General features: G+C 47.0%; 1 protein-coding gene across 7 annotated transcripts in view; it reads left to right on the top strand.

Moving 5' to 3' along the window:
* The window catches only part of HOPX (HOP homeobox), a 31618-nt gene extending 19702 nt beyond the window's left edge, over window positions 1-11916 (top strand). For 2 of the 7 annotated variants that reach the window (XM_032274296.1, XM_032274298.1), the window contains exons 2-3: window positions 4004-4159; window positions 11113-11916. In XM_032274296.1, coding sequence (XP_032130187.1) covers window positions 4004-4159; window positions 11113-11190 — 234 coding nt within the window. In that variant the 3' untranslated portion in view covers window positions 11191-11916. Of the gene's footprint in view, window positions 1-35; window positions 60-3264; window positions 3286-3493; window positions 3672-4000; window positions 4160-11112 lie in introns of those variants that run through there. The other 5 variants (XM_032274299.1, XM_032274301.1, XM_032274300.1 and 2 more) reach the window with 5 other exon arrangements.
* Window positions 11917-12211: the final 295 nt, after the last annotated feature.

Here is a 12211-nt window from a genome sequence, read left to right as displayed (position 1 = left end):
AGTTTCTAAAATGCAGTTCTGGTTCAAGAGGTCTATGGTGGGCTTAGACATTTCCACAGGTAATTCTGAAGCCCACCCAGGCTTGAGAACACTGCTGTTAGGTTAAGGATACCAACCACCAAGTTTATACTTGAAAGAACAATTCTCTCTCTCTCTCCAGCTCTTGTGCTAGCCTGGAGAGGCAGATCAATACTCCACTTCTGTTTTTCAATTTTTCAATTTCTGGGGGGCCTTGATAGCCTGAGTGATGCCCCTCCTACCCACTTCAGAGTAATTGAATAAGTGACGAAGGGGAAAACCCCCACGCCTTCCCAAGACCCACCAGTTCTCTTGTGGAACTGGCCACACATCATTTTTCTTACTTAGGAAAATACAGAATGTTTCAAGAGCCCACTGCTTCCAGGAAGTTCACAGTGAACATAAAAGAAATACAGGCTAAAGAATAATCCACCTGCTTGTTTCCCTTTTGGCCAACTTACCATAGGACTCGGGATTTATGGGGAGAATCTGCCACTGATAACCTTTTTCTCTTGCTTTGATATTAGTGCCATTACAAAGGGGTCAGAATGGCTGGAAGAGGCAAGATAAGATGGCAAATGTGAGCCCAAGGCAATTTTTTGGTTACTACACAGGTAACCAAAGATTCCCTAGTTGACAGTGCTACAGTGCTTTTTGTGAGCTAGTTTATATAGGTAGATAATTTAAAAAATAAATGATTATAGGATTAGGGGACAAAAGTAGAGCCATCGGCTTGACACAACTGTGTACCCCAGGCATTGGAATTTAGAAAAAAGCCAGCAGTTTGCATTTAACCTCTTGGAAATGCTCATGCAATGTCTTCCCCCAACCACAAAGGAAAAATACAATCACAGGACAAATTACTCTTTGAATGTTTGATGAGATATGAAGAGCCACAACAATAAAACTTGTGCTAAGATTAACATTTGAGTAGCTTTTTTTTTTTTTTTTTTTGAGACGGAGTTTTGCTCTTGTTACCCAGGCTGGAGTACAATGGCACGATCTCGGCTCACCGCAACCTCCGCCTCCTGGGCTCAGGCAATTCTCCTGCCTCAGCCTCCTGAGTAGCTGGGATTACAGGCACATGCCACCATGCCCAGCTAATTTTTTGTATTTTAGTAGAGACAGGGTTTCACCATGTTGACCAGGATGGTCTCGATCTCTTGACCTCGTGATCCACCCGCCTCAGCCTCCCAAAGTGCTGGGATTACAGGCTTGAGCCACCGTGCCCGGCCACATTTGAGTAGCTTTAAAGTATTTTTAGTTCTTTTAATCTGAAATTGTTTAGACTATCTTCAGAGAAACTTCTTGACTGTTGTCTTGCTGGAAATCGTTGAGGAGCTTTGGAAGGCCAAGGTTACCCAGGCAGTTTGATTTATATCTTCTTTAAGAGAGACAGAGTGAGAGAAGAAACGAAGTAACAGCAAACATTTGTCAAGCAAAGGGCTGAGAGGTTTGCAGACGAATAACAGATGCATTTGACTGTAGAGATATTTCACCCTTGTTTCTAGAAATCAAGTTTGTTTGGTGTACCTTGGAGAAGTAGGCGCTTTCAAATGGTCCTCCCACGCGTCTTCTTGGCAGCCAACCAAGGCCAGTGGTTCTCAGCCAACTAACCCAAGGAGTTCTTTAAAGTCAACTCGGACCTCCCCACAGAATCTCACACAAACACCTGTAACAGGAAGCCATAGAAATCTAATAAAATAAAATGTGCTAAATTAAACGTAAGACCAGTAGCAGCCCTTGTGTTTTATAATAGGAATTAAATAACCAAAAAAGAGGGTGACGTATATGCAGAATCGTCTGTTTAGAAATCTAATATTTCTGAAGGACTGAGGATTCTACAAAGAAAAAGCCAAAATTTTCCTGGAAGAGCCTGCACAGCTATGTTAAGTGAAATTAACTGGAACCTTTCTAAGGCCAGAAGTAAAATCGGAGGCAGCTGTCTCCCAGCCCTTGTGTTCTTTCAAGCAAAGCAAGCAGTGGTGGGTGGTTTCCGTGGGCAACTTTGGCTAGACTTGGTGTCCTACTAGAGCAGTCCATGCCCATTCAAAATGGCAATGAGCTCCTGCCTGCATTATGACTACTGCCCTCCTGGTTTTTCCTACCACACTAAAGGCAGACTGCCCTGCTGAGAAAGGTCTAGCAGAGCCCAGGTCTCTAACTGGGCAATATTCAGAAAGTTAGTTTTCCTATGCTCATTTTCCTGGGCTGTTAGAGAAGAGGACTGGAGGAGGTAATTTCCAAAGTTCTTCCCAGCTTTGAAGTTGTGTGTCAAAGGAAGGGGCGATGGGTGTATACAGAAGAGGAAGTGCTTCTGACCTAGTCTGACCCTCTCCTGCCTCAGCACCGCGACAGGAATCAGTGCTACAGATTTTTGGGTGGGAAAGCATGGAAAGCATAGAATCCCCTAAAAACATGGGATTTCACGGTGGCTTGGCAAGTGACTTGAGCCGGACTCTCACAGTAGAATGACTTCCTGTTGTGCCTCCAAGCCCCTTCAAAGTGACCTAGAGGAGAGGTAAAGACATTTATTTAGGAAGTAGAAAATGCAGGATACAGTGGAGAAGGTTATGACAGCATTGGGTACATTCTCCTGGCCCATCAGTGAAATGTGGCTCAACCCAGGCACAAACCATATCACAACCTACTCAGGATTGTGCTGGATGATTTTGCAATTGTTTGTTAAAAAAACAAGCCAACGTGATTCCCACGCTTGCGCTTGTCTTTTACTGTCAGCGGCAGTCAAGCCCTGACAGATGTGTCAAACCCACAGCCAAGAATGTCTTGAAGACTCCAACTTTCTACACCTTCCTGCCTCTTAAATTAGGAGGAGGAGGTGGACGGGGGCGTTACATCTGCAAGTTTTAAAAATTTTAAGTTTTTGGTCCCAATTCAGAGACCAATTCAGAGAACCCAGCAGGAAGCCATGTTGCCTCAAATTTGCTAGAGTAATGTTTGGCTCTACAGTAAGGAGATACTAGAGATCTTGAAGCTTGCGATGGGCCCATTTTCCTGACTTTATAGTACATTTTCGTACAATCGCAAGGGAAGTCTGAAATTATAAAAGACGGTTGACTGGATCCTCCTCAATGGGTTTTGGCTCCATCCTGCAAGTCCTCCCACCCGGGAGCAGTCAGTGAAGCAGGCTCTCTGCCGTAAATTGTGGACTAGCGGGGACTCACTAAAGTATAGTTAGAAAGAGGAGGGGCAGAGGATTGAAGGAGGAGGTCGCAGAGCGCAGAGTGACCTGTGAAGGCCCCCGAGGTGGAAATTTCTCCTGTGGCTCAATTCCCCACCTTAAATCACTTCTCTGCGGACCTATCTCCAGCTCTGTAAAACGGAAAGACATTAAAAGCACCTCCTCCATCTCCCCAACTTTGAGAAGTAACTTGTCTTGCGGGGAACTGTTTTTGGAGGAAGGATGGGGTGTGCAGCCCTGCCTGGAGAGGGCCCCAAACCGCCAACCCTGCACAGGCACAAGCCCGCGTACCGGGGAGCCCGGCTAGCCGCGGACTCGGGCAAACCCACCACCCTCGCGATCTGTCAAATCTGTCCCCAGGGGAGGTCCCCCTTTCGGGAGGAAGTTTTTAAGGCGATTTCTCAAAATTACCCCCGTGCCTCCTTCACTCCTTCCTTAGAGCCGGAGGGAGGTGAGGGAGGACCTGCGGAGTTATCTTCCTCACCCAGGTCGCAGGCCGGGATCCAGGGGGAGTTGCTGCAAGGAGTCCCCGGGGGGCGCGGGAGGCGCCGCACGCGAGGCTCGGCAGTCAGCCCGCAGCATCGCTCGGTCCCGGGAGGGAGGCCCACGTGGGGGCAGCCCTAATCCCCCCTCAGCTTGCAGCCGCCGGGGACTCGCGCGGCCTTGGCACCGCGGGAGGGGGCGGCTGGGGCTGGGGCTGCCCGGGTGGCGCCGCGACCGCCTCCCTTCGCTGCGTCCCGCCCGCCGCCTAGCTCACCGCCGCCGCTTTTCCCCGCCCTGCAGCGCGCAGGGACCATGTCGGCGGAGACGGCGAACGGCCCCACGGAGGACCAGGTGGAGATCCTGGAGTACAACTTCAACAAGGTCCACAAGCGCCCGGACCCCACCACGCTGTGCCTCATCGCGGCCGAGGCCGGCCTTTCCGAGGAGGAGACCCAGGTGCGTCCCCGCACGCGCCCTGAGGGCCCGACCCCTGCCGGGGCTGGGCCGTCTCGCGGCTGGGGGGTCCCGGTCGTCCACCCCTCCCGCCAGGCTGCCCTCCCCGCCATCTCCCATCTCTTCGGCCCACATCCCTGCAGCCCGGACCCTGCATGGCTCCCCCCGGCGCCTCCCCGCTTCCCCGCTCCCATGGGCGCCCAGTCTCCCCGCCACCCCCAGCCAGCCGTGGTTCCCCGGGGGCTGCGTAGAAACCCCGCGGTGGCCGGTCCTTGCCTGTCCCCGGCAGCCTGGGATATGGGATACACGCTTTCCCCCCTCGGGGTCGGGAGCAGCGTCTCTCGCCTGTCCCTGTCTCGCTTTCCCGGCTCTGCCCGCTCTGGTCTGCCTGCGAAGCCTCCAGGAAGATCTATTCTAGGCGGGAATGTCAGAGTTGGAAGGCACCCCAGAGATCAGCTAGCCGTAAATTCAGTCCTCCGGTTTTGGCAAACGAGGAGGCTGAGGCCGGGTGGGAGGGCGCCGTCAGGATGGCAGGAGCCGTGAAGCATGCTCTCTCCACCACATCACACTGCAGCGTCCCCGGAGCTGCAGAACTCACACTGCACGATGCCAGGGAGATTTGGTTACGATTTAAAAAAAATATTCCCTGGCTCTAAGGTTTAGAGGCCTTTCCTGGAGTTTTATAAGACGGCAGATAGCTGACATTAGAGCTGATGGGAGCGGCAGCCAGTGTCCCCCTAAGTGCATTCATTGATTTATCTATATTTTAAATGTTCCCATATTGTCCCCCAAAATGCCAGGTAAAGAATGCGACACTGCCTGTGGCTGTTAACCACAGGTGCAATGCTGGAGCTGTTAGCCGACTTCTCAAACGCTGTCCAAACTCTGACTTCTCTTTTCCCTTTGGTCATGGAAAGACAATCCTTTATTCATGATAGACTCCTTGGACCTGATCTAGCATTTCTCCTGTTTGGCCCCAAAGCACTTCACACCTCTAATCTCAGCTCTAAAGCAGAGATGTTCTTATTTTTCCCATTTATATACCAGAGCATCAGGCACTTGTCCTGTCACTATGAGCCATGCTCAGTTGAGGTTTAGAAGCTTGTAATGGATCCAATAGACCCTACAACCAAGATGCTGGACCCCAAGTCCAAAATTATTTTTACTAATCAAGCCAGAGGCACACTTTGGAGAGTCTGTCCATAGATGATCCTGTCATTTGCAGGTCACATAGAAAGGCAAAAATATCTATTTTTAGCAAATGGAACAGCTGTCTGACCAACCAGAACCAGAACTTAATGGAAGGTGATTTACTGTAACCCAAGTCTAACAGCTCATGTTTCTTGGCATCCCTTGGGAAGGCAGCCTGCTGAAATTTTATCATTTGAAATCCCACGCTATGCTTAGAAAAGAGGAGTGATCACAGAGGCAACTTATCTTTTAAAAACAAGGCTGTGAAATATTGCAGGCATAGCACCAACAGGAAGTCCAACCCCTTCTCCGCCCCTGATTGTCCCTGGCGAATTGTCATCAGTCGCCTTACCTATAAAGCAGCATAATTACATTGACCTTTGTAATGGCTAATACTTGCCAGGCATTTTTCCAGGCACTGTCCAAGTAGTAAATCATTTATTTGTCACAAGAATACTGTGAGGGTAGATGCTATTAGCCCACTTGTCCAGATAAGGGAACTGAGGCACAGAAGGATTAAATATACTTGCCCAAGACAGCAGCTAGAAGGCAGCAGGACCAGGATTTGAAGCCCAGACTCTAAACCACCATGCTATGCTCTCTCCACTAAGGAGGAATAGAAATCACTAGACAGAGCAGGAGGAAAGACCTGGCAACTCACTTGGTGCTATCTTTCCTCTGCATTAAGCAACAGCCCTCCCAGGCTATATTCAACCTTTCCTTGAAATTGAAGTAAAATCTGGTTAGGGGTAAGAAGAAGGAAAGGGCACCTGTGTTTTTTTCTGTGACTGAGCTCAGCCAATTCAGATCTCTGCATAGCAGTTCCTTCTGACCTCTCAGGCAGTCTTTCTCCCATTTCCCCTCTTCTGCCATCCTCAAAAAAACAAATGGTAAACCCAGCCCCAAAATGAGTGGATGTGGGGTGAGTCAGCCTCTTAGCAGGGCCCCTGGCTTCCTCTTCCTGCCACAGAACCAACACCTCCTTCCTCCCTACAGCGACCACAGCTTGGCTTGTGCCTCTGTCTTCCTGCCTCAACCTGCAGGGGAGCATCTAGAACCGCAGAGCTTAGAGACAGGCAGCACTTAGCAAGTGCAGGGAAAGAGACTTCCTAGGAACCACAGGCTGCCTCCCTGCCCTTACTGGATTGGGTCTCCTCTTTCAATTTCCCATTCTTTCCCCTCCCATCCCACTACCCCACGGGCACTGGTGAATGAGAATGATTTCTTCTTTCATCTTCTCAAACAACATTTATATATTTAGAGTATCTTCTAAGAAAAAGAAAGTGTCTGGCTGGCTGGATGTGGTGGCTCACACCTGTAATCCCAGCACTTTGAGAGGCTGAGGCAGGAGGACTGCTTGAGGTGAGGAGTTTGAGACCAGCCTGGGCAACATGGCAAGACCCTGCCTATCTCTAAAAAAAAAAAAATTAAAAATTAAAAAATCAGCCAGGTGTGGTGGTGCATGCCTGTAGTCCCAGCTACTCTGGGGATTAAGGCAGGAGAATCCCTTGAGCCCGGGAGTTCAAGGCTGCAGTGAGCTTGCCACTGCACAACCCAGCCTGGGTGACAGAGGGAGAACCTGTCTCAAAATAAATAAATAAAAATAAAAATATTAAACATTTAAAAATATTACAAAAAGAAAGTGTCTTCTGGAGACATATGCTCAATAATGAACTTTCGGTCATTAAAATTATTTTTGTTTATAGCAGGTCTTGTAAGGGCCCTTTAAATAACTCCACGGAGGCCAGAGCCTGCTGGGCCTACATATAAGTAGTGTCTGGTATTGACACTTTCCCTGTTTCTTTTCTTTTCTTTTTTCCTTTTTTTGAGACAGTGTCTCACTCTGTCATTCAGGCTGGCATGACCATGGCTCACCTCAGCCTCGACCTCCCAGCCTCAGACAATCCTTCTATCTCAGCCTCCCAAGTAGCTGGGACTATGGGCATGTACTACTAGGATGCCCAGCTGATTTTTAACATTTTTGTAGAGATGGGGATCTCACTATGTTGTCTAAGCTGGTTTCGAACTCCTGAGCTCAAGCAATCCTCTTGCCTTGGCCTCCCAAAGTGCTGGGATTACAGGCGTGAGCCACTGCTCCCAGCCTCCTCTCTGTTCTTACTAGTGTTGCCCCTTTCCATGGGAAAGGGCCACCAAAGCCCAACTAACATTTGTCTCATGTGCCTGAGTCCCCATCCCACCCAGCACCACCCACCTCCAAAAATGGTATTGTATTCTTAACTTTCCTAGGACAGGTAATACTTCAGTACAAGAACAAAAAGCCCGAGCTGCCCAGTGCTCTTGCAAGACAGTTACTACAACTGATTCACAGGGCTGATACTTGGGCAGGGACTAGTGGGACTAAGAAGTTGAAACATTCTCTGTCTTGGGAGCTTTGCTGACCTCTTTATAACTGTCCCACTGCAGGACAGAATTATCTGTGGGGCTGGAGGTGGTACCTATAAGAACTCAAAGTAAAGTGAAGGGTGCTGTAATTGAAATAACTTTCTAAGTCGCATTTACTGGGATGTTAGAATGGGTTTTTCTCATGACGGTTATCTAAATATCTCCTATATTTAAATTAGATGAAAACTTAAAGAATCCCAGCCCTATGTCTTTTATTTTGAAGTCAGTGTTAGAAGAGGCTGGGAAAGCTCCTTCTTCAGCCCCCTGGGAGGCTGGGATGATCTGGTGTATTCTATTCTCTCTCTCTCTCTCTCTTCAATTCAAGCACAATGTAACTGGAATTGGTTCTTAGGGAGGTCTCCAAGTATTCTTATCTCCTCCTGATATCCTGACCTTAGTCCCAGGACCCAGTGGTTTTAGTCACTGGATGTTTTATCAGAGGAATAAAGACCTCTAAAGGTCTCTCCGTGAAAAGAATGAAATGTTAGTTACTAGAGAAAAGGACAGGGACAATGTTCCTTTGCCCAAACCCCTTCCCATCACAGTGTCTAATTATCATCTGTTTACTCTGAGTAAATAAATCTCCATCAATGGGCAAGGGTAATGAGGGCATTCATTTATAAGTAAGCAAGGGATGAATGTCTTTCCCAGTGGATGACTGAAACAAAGAAGAGAAGGATAAAGCCAGGTGGAAAATTAGCACTGATGTGAGTGAGATGTGATCAGGTACAGCTCTAAAGGGGGGAAAAAAGCAAGCAATGTATTTAATGATTTCTGCTGGACTGCAACTGGTTTTGCTAAATTATTACATATATGCTTAATTTAAAATATGCATCTTCAAAAAACAGTTAAGCTCTTCTTGAACCTCCTCCCATCCCCGAAGCGCTAGGGCTCAATTTGTTAAGCATTTGGGCACCAACTCAAAAAACCACAAATGTGGTCCCTGCTGAAGTTATTTTCACAACAGTCCATCAATATTCTGCTTCATGACGTAGTGTAAAGATGTGGGTGGCTCTTTTAAATGAGACCAGCTCAACCATTTTGTCTTAAATGATATCTGATAGAAAGTGAGATTTTCCTCCTCCAGATTTTAATTAGTCAGTCTTTACAAGGCTGCCATTTATTCAGCCCTAGTAACTGGAAATCCTATTTAATCAGACCTTGTATCCTTGAAACCCCCCACAGAGCTGCCTCATTAATGAAACTGGAGCCTTGCTGCTCTCATACCAGAATCCAGAGTTAGTTAAATACACACACACACACACAGGTTACAGAAGAAAATGGGCCCACGCTTAGAAGTAGAATTTCTGTTGAAGATGCCAAAGTTACATAAGTTCTCTCTTCTGATGAAGGTTAATGATCGCTAGGAGGAAAATATGGTACCTAGAAAGCAGCCCTCAAAGGGCCACACGATAGTCTGCTGTCCCTGGCTTTAGATTACTTTTCTCTGCTGCCACCCCAGTGTAAAGATATATAAGATCTTGACAACTGTGTAAGGCATTTCAGTGTGTAAACTCTGCTGTACAGGTGGGTGAGGGATAGGTGTAGTCCCATGCTGTTTAGCCAGCTTAGCATTGATATGGAGCCCAAAACAGCCCTGCAGAGCCTCATCCCCATTCAAGCTCGACAGCTCTCCTCTAGGACTTGCTCCTTCTTCCCCTGTGGTTCTTACTCTTTCTTCTGATCTTGGACTTATGCTGAATTCCCTTTCGGCTTCCTAGAGCCCATCCTGTTCATGCAGAATGTCTGGACAGGCATCAGCCCATGCTACGTGGGGAGCCCTCTAGAGGTTTCCCACCATCCCGTCTCCATCAGTACATCCCAGATCTGGCATCTCATAGCTGTGATCTTCCTGCTTCCTTCCTGTTCCTGGTCCGCTTACCCCTAGAATAGGTGAATTATAGAAGAACCAGAAGGGACAGTAGAAACCCCCTAGATTTACCTTTTATTTACAGATGACTGGACCTCTATTTTTAGGGACTTCCTCAAGTTCTCATAGCCAATTAATTATTCCAGAGCTTCCTGGGCAGGGCCCAGGACTGCAGAGCCCGGCGGGGGGAGGGGAGGGATCACCGATCCACACAGACTGCCTACACACCAGTGACACCCAAATCTCATCCTTCTCAATGTACCCCATGACATGTGAATGATTGGAAACCACAGGAGAACAGGGCTTGCAGGAGGTGTTGACGTTCCATAGAACTCTCTCCTCATCCTCTCCAATGGAGGTCAATGCTTGCTACTTCTGTTTCCTCAGTAGTCTCGCTTCAAAGTTGTTTTGTTTTGTTTTTTATTCCCAGTTTCCTCTTGGAAAACCTCGTCCAGACCCCGGCCCTATCCCCAGCATGGCTCTTCTATTCTCCTCTTTGGGGAGCTCTGTACCACCCCAGTTAGCAAGATAAAGGCAGCCATTGACTTCTCAAGAGTATACCACACTGCCCGACAACATATAGACGTAATCTGCGCCTCATATGATACTGTGTCTAGAAACATCCCATCTGGGACCTTCTGTATGTCCCTGGCCACTTCCATGAGGTGTGAATATTTGAGTCCCTATACAGAGCTGAGAGACTCTGAGTAAAGCCGAGGCCCACTTTAGCTTCTCGGACTGCTCAGGGGTCCTGGGGCAGGATAGATGAGGCTGACCTAATCCATGCATCCCCCAGGGAGTGCTCTGAGCTTGTGTAGTGCTCAGTTACCCATTAATCTTATCCAACACATTCTTACTGACTGCTACAATGAGGAAGGCCTTTGGTGAGATGAACATACATTGATGAAATATAGCAGCCATAGAGATCTATCTGGGGCATTAAGAAGATGCTTTAACTTCTTTTATTTATTCAGCCAATATTGATTAATCTCTAACTCTTAAACCTTTGTACTAGGGGCTAAGGATGCAATGGTGTTAAGATGAATACAGTCTCTGCTTTCATGGATCTTACATTCTAGAAGGGAATATAGATGAAAAACAAGCGAATCCATAAGTAAACCATGGCAGATGCTAAAAGTTCTGTGCAAGTAACAAAGTACTAAATTGGGAAGTAAGGAGATGAGTGGGAAACCCCCTTCGGATAGAGTGGTCAGGGAAGGCTTCATTGAAAAGGTCCTGCTTAAGCTGAGATGTGAGGATGGCAGGGAGATCATCAGCTAAAGAATAAAGAGAGCATTCTAAACACAGGAAATAGCATGCACAAAGGTCCTGAGACAGGAAAGGTTAGTGCCACAGTGCAAACCATCCCTATGGACTCATTCCTTCATTCTCTCCTCTCTACTTGTGCCGCAGAGACTACCTTTTAGAAAGAGAATGGGTATTTCAGTTTTTCTGTATGTGATAAATATTTTTGCTCATTTCTCTCTTCCAGAAATGGTTTAACAAGCGCCTGGCCGAGTGGCGGCGGTCAGAAGGCCTGCCCTCAGAGTGCAGATCCGTCACAGACTAAGGAGATGGCCGGCATTGACAGCTTGACTCCATGAAGACCATCTGCCGTTTCTCTCCTCTGCTTAACCAAGCTGCTGTCGTTTTTCAGTGTAGCACTGTATGTTTCATTGCTAGCTGTCCTGCTATTTAACATAGTGTTGTATTTTTTTCTAAATGTACATAACTAGAAAAGAAAATAACAATAGGAAGCTATGTGTATCTTCTGAGTAAAGCAGTGGCTTGGCTGGAAAAGTGGTGTGGCTTGCATCTCCCTTTGGGTCATGATGACAGATGGTGTGAAAACCATCTAAGTTTGCTGTTGACCATCACCTCCCAGTAACAATTTGCTTGCATAACCCATTTAGAGCAACACAGGCAACTGTTGAAAAGATAATATGAGGGAGAAGGGAACATATTTCCTTCTGAACCTACTTCCCTAAGTTGTTTCCTTAAGTTTTGTCTAATACAATGATGGTTGAGTGAGAATACAGATGGGGTGTTTGAGTTTTCAAATTTCATAAAACACTTCTATGGAATAGAGCTGCATTAACTTGGAGAGAACCCAGTTAGGCTTGAAGACAGAAACTCCAACTGGCAAAAAAGCAAGCATCTGAGAAAAAGATCTACCAAAGATCTTGAATTCACTGTATTTAAATGCATTGGTTAAATTAATTTTGCTAAATAAAGTGAACTGCTTTTTGTCTCTAAAATGGTATTCTAAATAAAAGCTTAACTTTTAGTTGAAGATGCACTGAGTGAGTCCTCTACAGGTTTTTAACCAAATAAGAAACATATCAAAGAGAAGCAAAATAGCTCCTATGTGGTAGGAGCTGACTGACCAGAAGAGCTGCCATTTTCTAAATCTTTGCTACTCAAAGTGTGGTCCAAGACCAGTCTCATCAGCATTAGCTTCAAGCTGGTGAGAAATGCAGAGCCTCAAACCCCATTCCAGACCCAGTGAATCAGAAGCTACATCTGTAACAAGGTCCTCAAGCGGTTTATGTGCACATGGAAGTTGGAGCAGCGCCGTTCTAACAAACTCT

This window comes from Sapajus apella, unplaced genomic scaffold (assembly GCF_009761245.1).
Source record: "Sapajus apella isolate SASKATOON/1434 unplaced genomic scaffold, GSC_monkey_1.0 scaffold5, whole genome shotgun sequence".
NCBI classification, from domain to species: domain Eukaryota; kingdom Metazoa; phylum Chordata; class Mammalia; order Primates; family Cebidae; genus Sapajus; species Sapajus apella.
This window is presented reverse-complemented; position numbering and strand designations above follow the sequence as displayed.